At 23.2% G+C, this 18,710-nt stretch overlaps 1 protein-coding gene and 1 non-coding gene across 6 annotated transcripts; both read right to left on the bottom strand.

Moving 5' to 3' along the window:
- Positions 1 to 489: 489 nt before the first annotated feature.
- Positions 490 to 18,077, bottom strand: LOC122849572 (protein tweety-like). Of its 5 annotated transcripts, none has more exons than XR_006373581.1 (6): positions 17,951 to 18,077; positions 6,912 to 7,114; positions 3,841 to 4,982; positions 3,627 to 3,763; positions 2,786 to 2,979; positions 490 to 2,237 (listed from the first exon to the last, which is right to left on the bottom strand). XR_006373581.1 is itself a non-coding variant. In XM_044148329.1 (6 exons), exons 2-5 carry the CDS (start codon positions 7,047 to 7,049, stop codon positions 2,808 to 2,810), a joined length of 1,695 nt encoding a protein of 564 aa, XP_044004264.1. In that variant the 5' UTR covers positions 7,050 to 7,114; positions 17,951 to 18,077; the 3' UTR covers positions 490 to 2,237; positions 2,786 to 2,807. The 5 variants fall into 5 exon arrangements, 4 of the variants coding, with proteins under 4 accessions (XP_044004264.1, XP_044004266.1, XP_044004265.1 ...); XM_044148329.1 differs by having other exon boundaries at positions 3,521 to 3,763; XM_044148331.1 differs by having other exon boundaries at positions 3,671 to 3,763.
- Positions 9,188 to 9,294, bottom strand: LOC122850746. Its single transcript, XR_006373654.1, has one exon. It is a non-coding gene; the product is annotated as a U6 spliceosomal RNA (small nuclear RNA).
- Positions 18,078 to 18,710: the final 633 nt, after the last annotated feature.

Here is an 18,710-nt window from a genome sequence, read left to right as displayed (position 1 = left end):
TATTCCTCCATAATAAATATTACAAATATATACAACGCTTCTTATTCCAGTCTAAATTAATTTTCTAGATACATAGATATTTTTTTTTTTGTGAGCTATTACTGGCTATTTTTGTATCTATTTATTTTTTTTTTAAAGCATTTATATTTATTTAAAAATAAATAAATAATATGAATTTCGACTGACAAGTTGTGAAGGATTTTTATCTTAATAGTTTTTATTTTTTTGAGAATGGCGTTGACAATAATTCGATGAACGTCACTTTGATAAAGTTCTTTCATTTTAATCAAATTTACGACCTAATTTTATTAATGTCTCTTGGAGATCTTTTAACTAATATATATATATATAATTTTTTTTTGCTTTTGTTATAACCAAATTGACAACAAAAAAAAAAAAAGACCAATTTCTCGCTTGTCGACATTTTGCTTTTTCGTTTTTTTAACTTAATTTTTCTAAAATTTTAAAAGCTGGAATTAAATGCTCTTGGAATGGCACTGTTTTTTTTTTTATTAATTTTTTTTTTTTTATTTCTTTAAAACTATCATCTCGAGAGAACATTGATGATTAATATTATCACACTTTACACCGTCTAATTAATAAACCTTATATTTTTTAACTACTTATGTACAGAATTATGCCATTTTTAATATTTCGGATTATTGACCCATTTCGTCATAATGACTTCGTTGTTTTTATTTTTTTAAATTATGTTGATGATGTTTTATTAATCCCAAGTGATGTTTATTTATTTATTTCAATAAGTACGAAGAGAAAAATATAAAATGATAATGTTTTTTAAAAACATTTTAATTTATTTTGTTGGTTTTTCATGTTTGCTAAAGAATCTTGATGGCAGTTTTTTTTTTTTTCTTTATTTTAAATCTACTTAATTAACATTTTGCAATTGTAGTACTTTTATTTTATTTTATTTTTGTTGTTAAAATATTCATGAGATTCTTTGAATATTTAAAATAATTATAAAATTATTATTCACAAATATTATATTGACATTAAAAAATTGCGCAATTTTGTATTTAATAATGAAAAATTAAAATTTATATGAAATTGAAAAATGTGTGTGTCTTTTGGTATCCCTCTCACATTAAATGTAATAGTTGTCGTCAAATTTGTGCTCAAATTAATTTTCATATTTTTTCATTTTTTTTTTAAATTTTCTTTCATTCTTTTTGTGATGTAAAAAAAAAAAAAAAAATATTTAAATCATTAGCGATATTTAAAATTTGTCTTTTTTTGCATATCAAATAAATCAAACGCAAAAAAATATAATTAAACAAAATATTACAATTAAAAAGACAACAACTAAAACGTAATTATAAATCAGCATAGAAAATAAAAAATATTATTATAATTTTCAATTCAAAGCTTACTTTTTCTTATCAATCCCAATTATTCAAAGAAAAATAAAATAAAACCAATTTATTTCGCCCCCTCGTTTTTTTTAAAAAAGTTTCAAGTACTCAAATATCTTTCTTCAACTTTTTTTTGTTTTGTTTCTTTAATTATTATTTTGTTTTTTTTTTCTCATTACTCTCTTGCTTTGGTTTTTCATTCTTCGGCTACGTATTAACATTCTTTTTTTTTTCATAATCATTATTATTATTATTTTAACTCATTTGATATTTATTTTTTTTGTTGTTTTAAATATTAAATATTCATGTGTGTGTATGTGTATTGTTATTATTTTTACAATTCCGTGACTGCATAGAGATTTGGATCACTTCCTTGCACCTGACTCAATGTTGGCACAGCTGATGCTTTATCTTGACGATTATGTGAACGATTATATGTACCATACATATTTGGTACACCATTACCATTTGTCATATTATTATTATTACTGTTATTATTATTATTATGATTATTATATTGTCCACGATTAAAATTTCTATCTAATGTACGTACTTGATCTTGCATTTGATCTTGTATACGAATGTTTGATGTTTTATTACGTACTAATGAACGAAATTGATTCATATTTGTTTGTGAACGTGATTCAAATTCCCATGTTGGTTGATTTGTTGGATTTGGTGGTAATGGACGATTTTGATTCCATGCTTGTGTTGGTCCACGTTTTAAATTTGCCAAATTTTTTGGATCAAGTGTTTGAGTTTTACGTGAGTCTTGAAATGTTGCTAAATGTGCCGGTCCATGAGAATTATGAGATATCGTACCAGTAAATGATGCCACACTGGGAGTCCAAGGTGGTTCTCTACCTAAATATTCCAAACAATATTACGTTAAAATTTTTTTTCATACAACAAACACTAAATATTAGCTAATAATGATTGATTAATATTTTAGCAAGCACTTAATTAACTACCAGGATTAAATTTTAAATTTTAACACGACATTATAAATTAAGGGTTAAATTAATAGCTCAATTTGTCATAAATATTTTCTAAATTTATATTATATAAAATAACTTGAAGATAAAAAATTAAATTATGACAAATTGTACACTTTGATTAAAAAGCTTACAATATCATTCATAAATTTATCAAATAAAAAAATTATGATTCCAACAAGAAGAGTGATAAATTGTTTGTAATAAATTAAGCATGAATAAAGTAGACACTCTCATTCGTTAAATAATTTAACAGTTATTTTATAGTAAATCGAAAATGTGGATTAAAATATTGATGACATTGAAACTGGGTCAAAGCTTGGATGATAATATTGATACGTGTTTCGAAATGAAATTAATATGCAAGATGATATGAAATTTATTGTGTTTTGTTTTTTTAAATTATTTAAATCTCACCGGGTCCCGAGGGGGCGTGCCCTCAGTAAAAATCACTGGATTCAAGTGTTTTGCACTGTTTACTTAAAGTTGCGTACTGACCAGGTTGATCTCCGAGTCCAGATCTGTGCTCACCTCGTCCACTCGTAGCGTGCTGATTATGCTGAGCCGATTTGTGATCAATTGTTCCTCCATTTCCGTTAATCCCCCCACCTCTGTAAACGTCAACAAAAAACCATAAAATAATGCATCAATCTTTTTTTGATGATAAAAAAAAAATTAGTATGACTTATTATCTAGCCTAAACACAATATTTATTCATCTGCTCTATTATTCATTTATTTATTAACTCTTTTTTTCTTTTTTTTTTTTTTTCTATTAATTATCTTCTTTTATTCACACTAAAAAAGCGTCATTCCGAAAACAATATTTAGTGCTATAGCTTATATATTTTGTTAGATAAAAAAATAAATATATATCTATATAAATAATAAATTAATAAATAATAATATAAACAAAATAAATAATAAGCTAAAATAATAATATTTAAAGAAAAATAAATATTAATATATTTTTTTAACAATTAAATTGACAACAATTATTAAAAATCAATTTTTTCTTTCAAACTAAAACAATCTATATATTTATTGGGATAAGCAGAGCGGCCAGTAATTAATTTGATAAATATTTGAAATAATAAAAAATAAAAATCATAAAATAATATGAAATTAAAATGAAAAAAAATCATGCACAAACTTTATTAGCATGCTCTCGTGCATCTGGCGTGCTCGAGCTGTTGCTGTTGCGTAGGATGGCGGGGGCGGCGTTAGCAGAAGAGGCTGCTTAATTGTATTATTCGTGCCATGAGCATTCTGATTAAGAGGAGGGGCTGTAGGCGGGTACGACCCTTGGCCACGAAGTGTCCTTGCTGCAATTGCTTGTGATGCTGCTGATGGTGGTAAATATGGATCCTGTTCATCAACTTGGTGATAATCTCTTCTAAAACAAATTTTTTTGTTTATGTTTAATTATCATAAAACAAACAATTTTAAAATTAATATTTAAATAAAACTCACCGTTTTCTTATGTAAATCCATGTATGTGAATCAATCCATACCATAATTGTAAATAATAAACCAGCACCAACACTTGCTATTAACATTAATGTTAAACCAAAAAATCCAGTGTCACAAATATTATTAACAGCAAGTATATATTGTATATGTAATGGATTACAATCTAATAATGCTGTTAAACCAGATATATCAACATTAATTTTATTAACATCTGTTCTTAAACTATTTAACTTTGTTCCAAGTTGACGATCTTTAAATAAATCAAGTGCAATACGTTCAGCAGTAAGAAGACTTGTTCTCATATTAACAGCAGCTGCTTGTCCTTCTCTTAAACGTTGTGTAAATGGATTATTTCTCATATTTTCACAATTTGTATAATAATTTAATACCTCAGATGACAATGTTGATGGTAAATTATTTGTTAAATAATTATTTGGTGATATACATAAATCACCAAGTGCAACTGATATTGATAAATACATGGATGACATTAACCATGATATTATAACAGCAAATAAACCAAATACTGAAAATGTTATTAATGCACATCTTGAATGACGTGCAACTCCGACCAGCAGAATTACACATAATATTAGTAAACCACTTAGTATACCCATTGTCAATGGATATCTATAAAATTCAATTTTATTACCAATATTAATTGCATATTTTAAATCAATACCATTTAATGGTTTACGTATTTCCATACTTTTATTTAGTACAATACTTGTATTGTATGACATATTTTCCCATGTTTTTAATAAATAATCTAATGCTGTTTTATTTCCAACTGGATTATCAAATTCATCACGCATTGATGTTATACCTGGTTCTAAATTTTTTTTTAATGTTAATTCAATGATATTTGTACGATTTTTAATTGATGTTATACTTGTTTCAATATTTTTAGCTGATTCAAGAAATTTTATGATACCATTGTGTACATCATCATTACCCCATAAACCAATTGCAATAACTGCTGAGCATATTACTGCTAATATTGCTAATAAACATTTTAATAATGTTATTGATCTTCTTGGACGTGGTTTTCTATCACAACATCTTGTTACCAAATACAATAACAGTACCAGAAGTGTTAAAATTAGCCATACTGCTGGCAGGCTTGCTAGTATACCCAAAGACTGTAAACAAAAAGAAATAGAAAAACATTATTATTTGAATATTTAGTCATTGTAAAATATAGGTAGGTTGAATTTATCTTGGTGATGGGTGTGGAAAAATACTGGATCAATAACGGTGAAAGAGCAAAATCATATTCCAGCCAAGGATCATCACAAAATTTTTATATATTGAATTAACATTTTGCAATTGTAGTACTTTTATTTATTTTATTTTTGTTGTTAAAATATTCATGAGATTCTTTGAATAATTAAAATAATTATAAAATTATTATTCACAAATATTATATTGACATTAAAAAATTGCGCAATTTTGTATTTAATAATGAAAAATTAAAATTTATATGAAATTGAAAAATGTGTGTGTGTCTTTTGGTATCCCTCTCACATTAAATGTAATAGTTGTCGTCGAATTTGTGCTCAAATTAATTTTCATATTTTTTCATTTTTTTTTTTAAATTTTCTTTCATTCTTTTTGTGATGTAAAAAAAAAAAAAAAAAAATATTTAAATCATTAGCGATATTTAAAATTTGTCTTTTTTTGCATATCAAATAAATTGCCTTAAAAATTAAACGCAAAAAAATATAATTAAACAAAATATTACATTAAAAAAGACAACAACTAAAACGTAATTATAAATCAGCATAGAAAATAAAAAATATTATTATAATTTTCAATTCAAAGCTTACTTTTTCTTATCAATATTCCAATTGATGCAAATATTATTGAATTTTTTTTAAACTTACTAAAATGATAATATTTTTTATCTCCTAGACTATTTTTAGAAACTATTCTCTCTTGTTATCAACAATCATTTTTATCACCGATAAACTGACTAAAACTTGAGATAACACAGTGAAAAAAAAAATAAATAAATGAAACCCAGATAAATTACTTTCAACTGTGTTAACACAAAACTTTATATAAAACTCCAATAAATTTCTAGTACCATAATTTCTTTAATTTTCTCATTAATCTAGTGGATAATTTAAAACTATTCAAAAACAGCCATCACATTGTCCATCAATTTATAGCTTCATTGACCCTAAAAAACTCAAGTATACCTTCGACATCTAATTATTTTTTTATTTTTCATGTTAAAATCTTTATTTTTTTTCTTGTCTTTTACACAGTCATTTTTTTTTTTCTTATCCGTTATTTAAAAGAGCCTAGAGTTACGCCGAGGGGGATGATTCTTGAGTCTAGTCTTAAGTGTATACTCCAAGCTCTTTAAGTTTCATTTTATATATATCTCAAGATACATGAACCGTATATAATACGGTGATAAGACACATGATTATCAGCAACGTTAGCTAACTAGAAAAATAAAATCAAAAAAACCATATCATACACAGAGACACATGTGTGCATAAGAACAATAACAACAATGACAACAACAACAACAACAACACAAAAACATTCATATAACCCTCACGTTTTATATACACATTTTAAAAATTTTCACGAGGTATACATTATGCCAAGCGGCTTGCCTCTTTTGTTCATTGTGTTGAGTTACCTCGAGCAATGCATTGTGTCTATCATCTTGGACCTGGATAGTTTCACTCTCAGGTTTACATTAACTCCAGCTGTGCAATTTTTTTTTATTTTTCATCCCCCTTATTTATTGTTATCATTATTTTTGTGATTATTTATTTTCTTTTTATTTTGTGCTGCTGCTGCTTTTGTCATTTTTGTTTATGATTGTGTATGTGTCCTCATGACCTAGCTACATTGCAACTGAAAATTTCCTCATAGTATTTTTTTCTCTTTACTTTTTTATATTTATGATAAAACAAAGCTTGAAAATATGTATATATATGAAAATAGTAGAGCATGTTATTTAAAAATAATAATAAAAAAGAATGCGTTTTAATTTGCGTTTCGTTTGGGTTTAGAAATTGTTTTTTTATAATGATGATTAAACTTACCTCGAGATAAATCTCTGAATGAGGATTGAAGGTATTGTTGACTGAGTGTAGAGACACATTAACATGTGGAAAATTATGGAAGATTTTAGCAACATTTGTTACCGTGTAATTTCGCGGAAGATCCTTATCACGCGCCATTTTGGTAAACCCTTAACTTCCGTGTCTCCGTTTTGAAGATTCATTAACTTGTCAAGACATGCTATCTGTAATTAAACAAAAAAAATATAATTAAATATTAAATTGTAATTATAGTAATAGAATTTTTTTAATCAAGAAATATATGGCAATTATTTCGTCAATCATTTTAAATATCTATAAATAAATATTAGAAAATAAAAGTTAATGATAATACCAGCAATGTGAAAATAATTTTTAATTTTTAATTATAAAGCTGTTAGATTAATTAAAATAAAAATAAAATTTAATTTATTATAATTTTTATAAACTCATGTCAAGATGATTTATTTTATTTCGATTTTTTTCTTTTATTTTTCGTTATACTTTATTTGAGTAGATAACTTTTCATAAAATATAGTTTAAAAAGTGTTAGGTATACGTGACATATGGTGGGTCCATTTGGATCATCTAAAAGCCAAGTTTTTTACCAGCAACCTCTCATCTCTTTCCACAAGCAAACACAACCTCAGTGGTTTTTTTTCTTTCTTTCATTTTTAAAAAATTTTTTTTCAAGTCTTTCAATAGTTCCGGTTGGAATGCGTGGGTGCTTTGTATTTATTTACACCTATATAAATATCATATATGAATATTTGAAAAGTGGTTGCTCCATTTACTATCAACATTTGAGTATTTTTTTTATTTTTTTTTATTCACAAAATGCATCGTGAGATTAATACCACTGCTACTGTATAAAACTACTCTTTTAGTATTCAACTAGACTAAAATTTTAAAATACTAAAACAATTTTTAAAATAAATAAAACTTTTTTTTTAAACAAAAAAATTAACTAAAGAAAAAACATCACGAGTCATTTGGTTGAATAAAAAATTAAATAATAATTTTAAAATATGTTTATAAATTATTTCATCATTTTATTTACGTCATTTTTAAAACAGATATTAATCTTCATTAAGATGATTAAATAAATCATATATGCATGAAAAATATGACAATAATATAATTATTTTTAGAATTAATAAAGTAATAAATTAAAATTGATGAATATTAATATTATTTAAATATGATGATAAAAATATGATTTAATGTACTCAATGTAAATTGGATGATAAATTTTTATTACATTATTTCCAGCCCTTTAAATAATACTGCTCAATAAAAGTAATTGCTTTTAGTTTTTTTTTTTTATCCTAACATTAATTTGTCTATCAAAATTTAAGTCTATACGTCGATTGAGATATTGATAAAAGAATATACATTTTTTTTTTACATATCGTGCACTTTAATTCGTAATTATAATGAATATTGGATTCAGAGTATTCGACCTAGTGGTCAGCCACGTGCGAGAGAAACGACTAATCGATTTTACGATTTTGTTTCGTTTTTTAAAGGATATTTTTTTTTTTTGCGGTTCTTGGCTACTTTGGATCCTCGTATTTCGCTTCGTGGAATAAAAGTTGATTGCTCTATTATAAAAAAAAAAAAAAACCTTTGGCAGGATGATCACGTTCGTCGATTCATACTCTGTCATCATTCCAACAGACGATTTTTATATTGAAATAATTCAGTATTGATCCAATTGAATTGTCAATTGGAGTTAAAATAAAAAAATATTTAAACTTGTATTATTTTTTTGTGAAAAATCAATTTAAAAAATATATTAATTACAATTTAAAAACGGAAAAATAATTGTAAATAATATTACAATTAAAAATACGTTAAATTGGAAAAATAATTTAATTTTTTTTTCGATTAAATAATATATTTATTTATAAATTTATAAATTACACGAAAAAATTCATAGTAATTCATTTGTGGACCACAAAATTCAACGATAAAAAAATAAAAAAATATAAAAAAAATAATCTTGGTCGTGAAGAGATGCTCTATTTATTTTACTATATATTTTTTTTTATATTTCCGAGTAACATTTTCTCTTCAATCTTGATATTTACGAGTTGTAATCCCTCTGGCACAACCAAAGCTTATCGGTGTTTTTTCTACGAAAATTCTCATCTCGATAAATCACTGTGAATTTTCTGGCACAAGTTTACCTTTTATTTATTCATTTTATTTATCTCATGGGTTTCCTATGTATTATTTATTTAAAAAAAAAGGAAAATTCTGATAAATAATAACAAAAAAATGTGGAACGCTTCACGATTTTGCGTGTCATCCTTGCGCAGGGGCCATGCTAATCTTCTCTGTATCGTTCCAATTTTAGTATATGTACTGCCGAAGCAAGTACATATGCTGCAAATTTCAAATCGTATATATACTAACCAAACTTTACATGTCCACTTGCGAGAAAAATTATTGTTTTACTTATTAAACTTTATCTCAAATTCTAATTGATTAAATTCAATAATTTTTTCACTATTGATAGAAACAATTTAACGCCGAATTATTGCATAGAAATATGATACTGTTAAGAAAATAAAAATGAGTCGAAATCAATTTTGAATTATTCGATACAAATAATTAATATTACTACATTTATTTTTAACTATTACGTAAAATTAATATAGTGTTATTTACGACGTAGTAATTATATTAAAATATTTTCCTTATAAAACTTTCACCTGAGATAATCTTTCAGACACTTGTAAATTAATATGAAAATTTTTGATATTTAATTTTCATACTTGTAAGTATTCTTGAAAAAATAAATTAACATATTTTGTAATAAATATTAAAGTAGATTAAATATATAAAAAAATTGAATGAATCTAAGTTTTTAATTTTAGTTGGAATTGAAATTTCTATGTAGAAAAATTTCGAAATCTGATTGGAATTTATTGAAGCGACAATAACAACAATTGTTATTATTTTATGCAATATCGTAAGATGCTATAAAAAAAGTATTTAAATTTATCAGAATAAATAGCTGTAAACAAAGACGAGATGATAATTTTTTAAAGAGAATAAATTAATAAATAGTCTTTTGATAAAGATTAACTATTTGTTTCATAAATAAAATTGAAGGTTGTTATTATCATTGATAAATTATAAAAATATCAAGATGATAGATAATCATATAATGAATTATTCATGATAATTTCAAAGTTGTTCTTGTGTGACACAAAAACAATCACTATATAAATAAAGAATTATAAAAAAAAATACATTTACGTCATTGGATTATTTATTTTTTTTTTTTGCATTGTTAATTATTTATTGTTATTTTTTTTGAAGCAAAGTTATTAAAATTTATCACAAAAATAAGCTGATATTTTGCCTCATCTGATGCAAAAAAAATCGGATAAAAAAGTCTCTTTGTAAATGTTGGAGCGAATTTTGAATTTGTAATTTTTATTTATTTTTTTTTGTCATCATGGTCTGTCGAGTGTACTCGCTGCATGGAAAGTCATATCACAGATCGTGATAATAAAAAAAAAAATTTTTTTTCAATTCGAAATTTGTTTCTATACGTTTATGAAAATTAATAAATAAATTTTCGATTGAATTTTTTTGCAACGAGTCTGTTAAAATGCCAACTTAATTGTGCGATAATTTTCAAATAAAAAAAAACAATAAATAATCAACAATTATTAACTAACAATTCAGTACAATATTTTTTTTTTTTTAAACAATTTGATTATCTTTAAAAGATAATATTTTTCGAATATATTTAGTTATATTATCAAAAATAGTCTTGTAAATTTAGTTGAATATCAAATAAATAGAAAAAAAAAAACACAAAAATTTTTGTTTTCTTACAAAGTTTAAAATATTTACTTAAAGAGCGTTTAGATTTTTTTTTTCTATTATTACCATCATCTTTGTGTTATCTCAAGTATTAAATGAATAAGATTTTATCAATTTTTATTTTTTCTTTGTTATGTATTTATGGATTATTTGAATCAAAAAGTTTGGGGTTGACCTTTTGTTTGTCAGGTCATTGGGACAAATATACCCCATCAGTTAACAGCTGATTATTTTTAAATTCATACCAAGAAATTGAATAAAATATATCCAATTGATATTACTATTACTACCAAGAAAATTTAGTTTCAAACAAGGCGACTATACATCCCCAACCGGATATTCAAACAAATCAAAGACAATGAGCTTCACAACTTGTTTTATTATAATAAATATATGACCAGTATTTGTATTTCTCAAATATATGCAATAACATTTTACACCCTCACAAATTTTAACAAAGAAAATTTAAAAAATTAAAGAAAAATATTTATCTTTTATCTATGCAAAATTTATATTATTTATTAATTTTTTAATCTATTTATTTATTAAAAAATTAATAAGCGATTCAAATTAATTTAAATGAAATAGAGCTTTTTATTTTTAAAATCATTGAATGAGTTTTTAAAAACTCATGTAAAAAATTTTTTAAATCATTATTATAAATTAAATTAATATTTTTTTAATGATCAAAGTATAAATAATAGGTTTTTTTTTTTTTGAATTAATTAAAGTAATATTTGAAAAAGAAATTAATTATTTTTAATAATTAAATTTATGAGTTGTAATTTATTTTTTTTTTGATCATTCAAATATTAATAAAATAGGGTGTTTTTGTTAATTATTATTATTTTATAATTTTCTTGACGATATAAAGATTCAAATTAAATTCGAAGGCGTGGCATAAAGGAAAACCCTAGGGAGTCAACTACAGAGAGAGCTTCAAAAATCGATCGACGGAAGTTGTTGCTTCGTCTCTCACTTCCTCATTGCCAATGGTCTCACACCCTAGTGTTGAACTAATACTGGCACTGTGCCTATAACAATATATATATATCCAAAACAATCACCAATTTATATATATATATTTGCATCGAACACTGGCCAATGACAAAACTCAATAAAGGTCAACTTGAATTTATTAAAAATAGAAAAAAAAAAAATTTTCCATTTTCAATTAATAATGAATTTTAGAACAAAGAAATTAATTTTTTTTTATTTTTAATATTCAAACGTTCATTTAATATCCAGGTTGAAAAACATTTTTTCAATTTTCATTATCAATTTTTGATTAAATAAATTTTAATCAATTTATTTTTATTCATCTAGTGTTTTTTTTTTTTTTTTTTTTTTTTGAGAAAAGAATTATAAAATAGATAAAGTAAAAAAAAAAAAAATTAATTATTGATTTTTTTAGCTAATTAATGTGACTTTAATTTTAGGATAAAATTTTATAAATATATTTATTATTTACTTTGAGAAAAGTGGGATACTTGCCAAGAAATTTTTTATTATTATTTTAAAATCGTTTATCAAAGTTTCAGTTAAATTTATATAACTATTTAATTTATTGTTTTTTATCATTTTAACTATTTAAAACAATTACTGTGTAATTTATCATTTTATATTTTTATGAAATTTTCATCACAATGATATTTGTAAAAACCGAATTCTCGCCAAAACAAATACACATTTGAAAAATGAAAAAATTACTATATATTTTTCTTTTCTCATTTTCCAATTTATTTTCACTTGGAACAAAAAACAAAGAGAAAAATAATAATAAAAATAAAAGTTTGTTTAATCATCACAGAGTGGATTTAAAGTTTTTTTTTTTATTTTTTTTCATTTATTTGTTTTATGCTAGAAATATTAAGTTAAAAAAAAAATATGAAAAAAATAAAAATACACTTATGATTATATTGAATAAATAAAGTTTAGATTAATTTAAAATAATAAAATTTTTATTAGTCAAATAAGATGAGTTTAAAAGACAATAAAAAAATCAAAAAAAAAATAGTTTAATTATAAATGACACTTGAAAAATAAATAAATGAATCAAGCAATCAAAAAAAAAGAAAAAAACCAGTGAATATTAATTGAGTTATGAGGATGAGATTTCACAATAATATTTCAAGTTTAAATTAATAATAAAAATGTATATTGTTGTGTGTGGATGAATGCTTGTTTATTATTATTATTATTAATTATTATTATTGTATAAAATGATGAAAGATCTTGATCAGCATAAACAACGTACGTGAATAGTATATTCATTGTATCATAAATAAAAATTAAATGAGTATCATCATCAACAAAGGAAGTATGTGTCGAGTAAATAATAATAATAATAAATTGGTTCATATTATATGATTCAGAAGCAATTAAACGTAAAAAAAAAAAATATATTTATAAATAATTTTTCCAGTTAATTAATGGGTTATAAAGCTAAATAATTGATATAAAAAATAAATGATTTATTACAGTCAATAATTGTTGTTTAAATGGAAGAAAAAAATTGGTTAATTGGTATTTTTTTAAGATTTATTTGTGTTTTGTTTTTTGTATATCGGAAAAAACTAGAGTGAGTTTAAATAAATGAAAGAAAATCGAAGAAAAGTTAAACGAAATTTATCGAAAAATATTATTTCGATTTTTGTTTTTTATTTATTTATTCGAAATTATTCGGATTAATCTCTAATTTATTTTTTTTTTTCGTAGATTTATTTAGCTATTCATTGTTTATCAGCTAAAATGAGATAAAATTAAAGTAAAATTTAAAATAAAATAAGGAAAATTGAATCGAATCAAAAGTAAGATAAAAATTTTAAAAAATTTCTTTAAACTTGTTTCCAATCAATCTTTGATTTATTATGTTTTCTTTGATTTAAATAAACAAACTTTACTTTAATCTGTTAATTAAAAAAACTTAAAAAATAAAAAAAACAGATAAAATTTGAACAAAAAATATATAACAGAGTAAATCAAAGTAACTGTTGTTGACACAGCATGGTTATTTTAAAATTGGTTTTATTTTTTTTGCTTGTAAGGAAGAATTTAGTATTGTCATAGGATAAAATACATGTAAAATAAATAATATCCATAAAGTTATTATTCACATCTGCTTGGCACATTTATTTATTCGATATTTTTATGTTTTTTGTTTGCTTGACATGAGTCTGCTTGATGATGGGTCCAGAGTTATAAAACTCAACTAGGAAAATTGACATCTGCGCAGCTGCTGTTACACTCATTTTTGAATTTAATCGTTTTTTTTTTTTCAAATTTATATAATGTATAAATCACACACACAGACATATATCACTATACTCAACTGACATTTTACCATTTAAAAAAAAATTTAAAAACTAATAATTTTATAATTTTTTTTTTCTTCTTTCTTTTACTTTGTTTTTGAAGTTGAATATCTCTTTAGTAAATCGAGATAAAAGTTATTGAAAGAGGATTCATTAAAAATTTTATTAAAAGAGTATCAAAGAGTGCTTGGAATTATGACATTTTAATTGGATAATTTTTGAACATCAAGGGTTATTTTTGATTTGTTAATTTCATTTTTTTTTCGATAGAAAAAAAAAACCTAATGGATAAATAATGGAAATATTTCTATTCGAATTCTTCTCGGTAGATAACGAAAAATATTTTTATAAAACAATGAAAAAAAAAACTTGAAAAGTTGGTAATGTATAAAAACATTGAAAAAAAATCTTTGCAATTTTATCTATTGACATTTGACGTAAAAAAAAAAATAAAATAGTGATGATAAAAATATCATTCTATTTTTATATCAAAATTTTATTTCAACTTGAATGAACTAAAAATAAGTCTAGACAAAGAAAAAATATAAAATTTTTTACTCCAAAATGAATATTATTTTATATTTATTTTCACAAATATTTAATAACATCTCCAACAATTTTTTTTATACGAAAGAAATATATATTTTTAGAAAATAATTTGTCAACTGCAAAAATATTTTTTTTACTCTCGATCTTTATACTATTTTTAACAACAAAAAAACATTTTTTTTTACAACAAAATACATGTAAAAACAGCTGATGATAATAATTATTATAATTGGATTAAAAAAAAACCTGTAGAAATTTTTTTTTACTTTGAATTTTTATTTGGCCATTTTTTTATTTTTTCTCTATATTTCTATTTGAGTTTGTATCTAGTGTTTGAGTATAATAATAATAATAAAATAATAACAATAATAATAATGATAATAATGTCGAGTCATAATATAAGTGAATCGTGAGATAATTTCAAGTGTTGTGTAAAAGTCCAAGAGAGCAAATACATGAGACACGAAGAAGAAAATATCCTGTCATAAAATCAAGTAAAAAAAAAAAATAGATATCAGAAATATAAGATGATCTAGGAACATAATAAACTATCCAAGGTTCTAAACATTTTTATTTCTTTTCTCTTTATCCTGTCGATTATTTTATCTATATTTATTTATTTTTTTTATATTTTTTTCTTCCTCATCATCTACCGTAATATTTACCCTTTTTTTATCTCGTTAACGTCACGCACATGTCTGTGATAAAAAAAAAAAATTTTAAATTATCTTTAAACTAGAAAAATAAAATAATAATCTTTACAAATTAATCATTAAAGAGACAAAAGAAATAATATTTATATAAACCGGTACTCTGAATAATAATGATAGTAATAAAAAGATAAAAAAATTTGTTGAAAAATTAGGTCAAAACTTGAAATGAATTATTAATTTTCTTAAGGTTTTTGTATAAAAATTATAAAAATTTTATACTTTTATTTAAAAAGCAATAATTAAAATGAAACAAAAAATATTATTTTTCATATAAAAGGGTTATTTTTTTTTGTCAAGCAACATTGTAACTCATTACGTGCAAAAATTATGTACAAAATTTATAAAAAATCCATGAATATTCAGTGTGTTCAGCACACGCTTGACGACATTATAACTCAATTTTTTTTTTTTTTCTGAAATAATAATTATACAAAAAAAAAAAAGAAATAAAACTCATGTTATATTTATATTTATTATATACACATGTATATTTTCTCATGTAGTTTAAAATAATTCAGCATAAAATACGTGACATTTTTTGAATACTATATTGGTACTTGTCTCGGTTCACTCGAGTATAAAAAAAAAACTCCAATATCTCGAAAATAAAAATAACAAAAAATCAATATTAGAACTTTGATTTTTCGTCTGGAATAAAAAAAATTAAACAGTTCTTTTTTTAAAACTACGGGGATTTAAATTTAAAGCCCATGGAATAATTTTTAAATATTTATAAATTTCTAACGACATATTTCGATATAATTATAGAAAAAAAAAAAAATTCACAAATTATCGTTTGAAGAAAAAACAATAGTTATAAATATAGAGAAATTTTTTTTTATGAAAAATAAATAAAATACAATGTTGAACGACATGAAAATAGTACATCGTCACGCGATAAATAAATTGACTGTTGACGAGTTATGCAAAAGGGACAAAGCCCCAACATTATTATAAACATATACAACTCAAAAAAAAAAAATCAATTTTATTTTATCGATGGACAATAAATATTATAATTCATTTTTGATTAAATTTATTCATCAAAATTTTCCAAGAAATATTATTTTCTTTTATAGAAACAAAAATTTCTTTTTAATTAAAAATTCATTTAATCAAGTATATCTATGTCACTGTAAAAACCTCAAATTAAAAAAAATTAATTTCAAATAAAATCAGATGAAACCAACAAAACGAGAAATAATAGAAAAAAATTTTTTTAAATCACAAAAGAAAATTAAATTTACAAAATAAAAAAGAGTATATAATTATTATATTTTATGGCTGATTAAAATATAATTTCAGATACCCGGAAGTACTTTTAACATAGACAATAATAAAAAACGAAAAAAAAAAAAATTAGAAAGTAAATTGGCAAGTATCCAAAATTTAAAAAGAAGTTTTAATAATGTGTGTGTGTGTGTTTCCATTTTTGAAGCAACAAAAATATCATTCAACTCCAAGTCTTTTGAACATTTACATATTACATATATATTTATTATTTAATATGTATGTTAATTTAAAAATGTGTGAGTGTAATGGCCTTTCAAGTGAGTTTGTTGGATGCAAAACAGGGCCAGTGTACTCTCCAGTCGATTATATTTATTTACATTCAAGTCTCTACACACAACAGCTGGAGATGGCCCACACTATATACCAGTGCCCTGATAAAAATCTCAATGAATAAATAATAATAAAAACTTGAAAATAATATTTATAAAATTTATATTATAAAAATAATAATTATAAATTATAATTATTATAATCTTAAAATAAAACTGAGTAAATTTAAAGATGATTTCTACTCAATTTTAATGAATTTTTTAAAAATATATCTATAAAATTTAAATTAATAAAAATATATACATTACATTCAACCAGATAATACATATCTAAAAAAATTTTTACATTTCAAAAAATGGGTGTTGGTACACTGGGAGGGGGAGAGTAAAACATTCACGCAATTTTTAAAACTCTCTCACAAATCGAAACCAATTTTCATCCCCCCAAATGTTTTTTTGCATCCCTCAATGTACATACATGTATAAAAATACATGTAATAAATAATAATAAATAAAAAAATAAATAAATAAATGTATATATGTGTGGGTGAGTCTATGTAAACCATGTGTATCGATCCCCTTGGTTTTCAACTAATACCAGTACACCAACCACGAGCGCCACCAAAGTTCGTTCTTTCTCATTTACTCCATTTTTAATAATATAAATACATCTCTCTCTCTTTTTATTCTTGTTTCTCGAGGGAGCGCCGCGTTACTCCGATTTTTTTTATATGTATTTTTGTATTTTTTTGTGTACGTGTGGGTGTCTTGTTGTGGAGATTACCCCTGGGATAATCTCATCTTTGTCATATGTACAATCAAAAAACACACATGATACATACACCCCCTACCTCCCTTGGATAAAATATTTATTAATCACCAACAAGTAAATAAACAAAGAAAAAAATAATAAATATAAGTCATTGTTGTTTTTTATTCGATGTAAAAGACGCTGTTTTAGAAAATTTCTATGTCGAAAAGTTTCGATATAATTTAGGGGTTTTTCGATTGGGGCGGTTTTTTTTTTTCTTTAGTAATTATGTGTTATTGAGACTTACCTTGAATTTTCAGTTGAAAATAAAAAAATCCTTTACTTGTTAATAATATACACACAAATGTAAAATAAAAAATATAAACACTTGAGGTAAAAAGACTTTGGAGCCCGGAGCTCGACTGGCCGGTTGATAGTTGATGGTGGTGTTGGGGATTGTTGGGGGGATAAAAAATAAGGGGAAATGGGTGAGAGGAGAGATACTTGTTAACCAATGAGAATACAGTTTTACCCGCCGGAAAATAAAAACAGTGTGTGTGCAGCAGCAGCTGCAGGGAGGAGAGAATAATATATATGATATATATTTTGTAATGACAGTGCTGTAGTAACTATCTCATTGATGAATTAAATTATCAATAAAATTATTTATATATAAAACTATAAATTTAAATTAAATTTAAATTTTTTAATTGTTAATTAAATTTCCAAATTAAATAATAATTTTTGTTTGATATTTTTTGAATAAAAAACCAACAAAATTATTGTTTTTTTTTTTTTTAATTTATTTTTATTAAAGACATTTATAATATTAACAAAAAAAAAAAATAAAAAGGTCATTATTAAGTACGAAAAAACAAATTCAAAAAAAAACTTTGGTCAAAGATTATTGCCAGTAGGTATATATTTTTTATTAAAAAAATATATAAATTTAATTTGAAAAAAAAAAAAAGGAAAATTTTTTATAAATATTAAAAATAATAATTAAATTTTTCACACGATAACATAGTAATAATATTTCTCAGTCATTTAACGAGAATATGATATTA

This window comes from Aphidius gifuensis, linkage group LG2 (genome assembly GCF_014905175.1).
Source record: "Aphidius gifuensis isolate YNYX2018 linkage group LG2, ASM1490517v1, whole genome shotgun sequence".
Lineage (NCBI taxonomy): Eukaryota > Metazoa > Arthropoda > Insecta > Hymenoptera > Braconidae > Aphidius > Aphidius gifuensis.
This window is presented reverse-complemented; position numbering and strand designations above follow the sequence as displayed.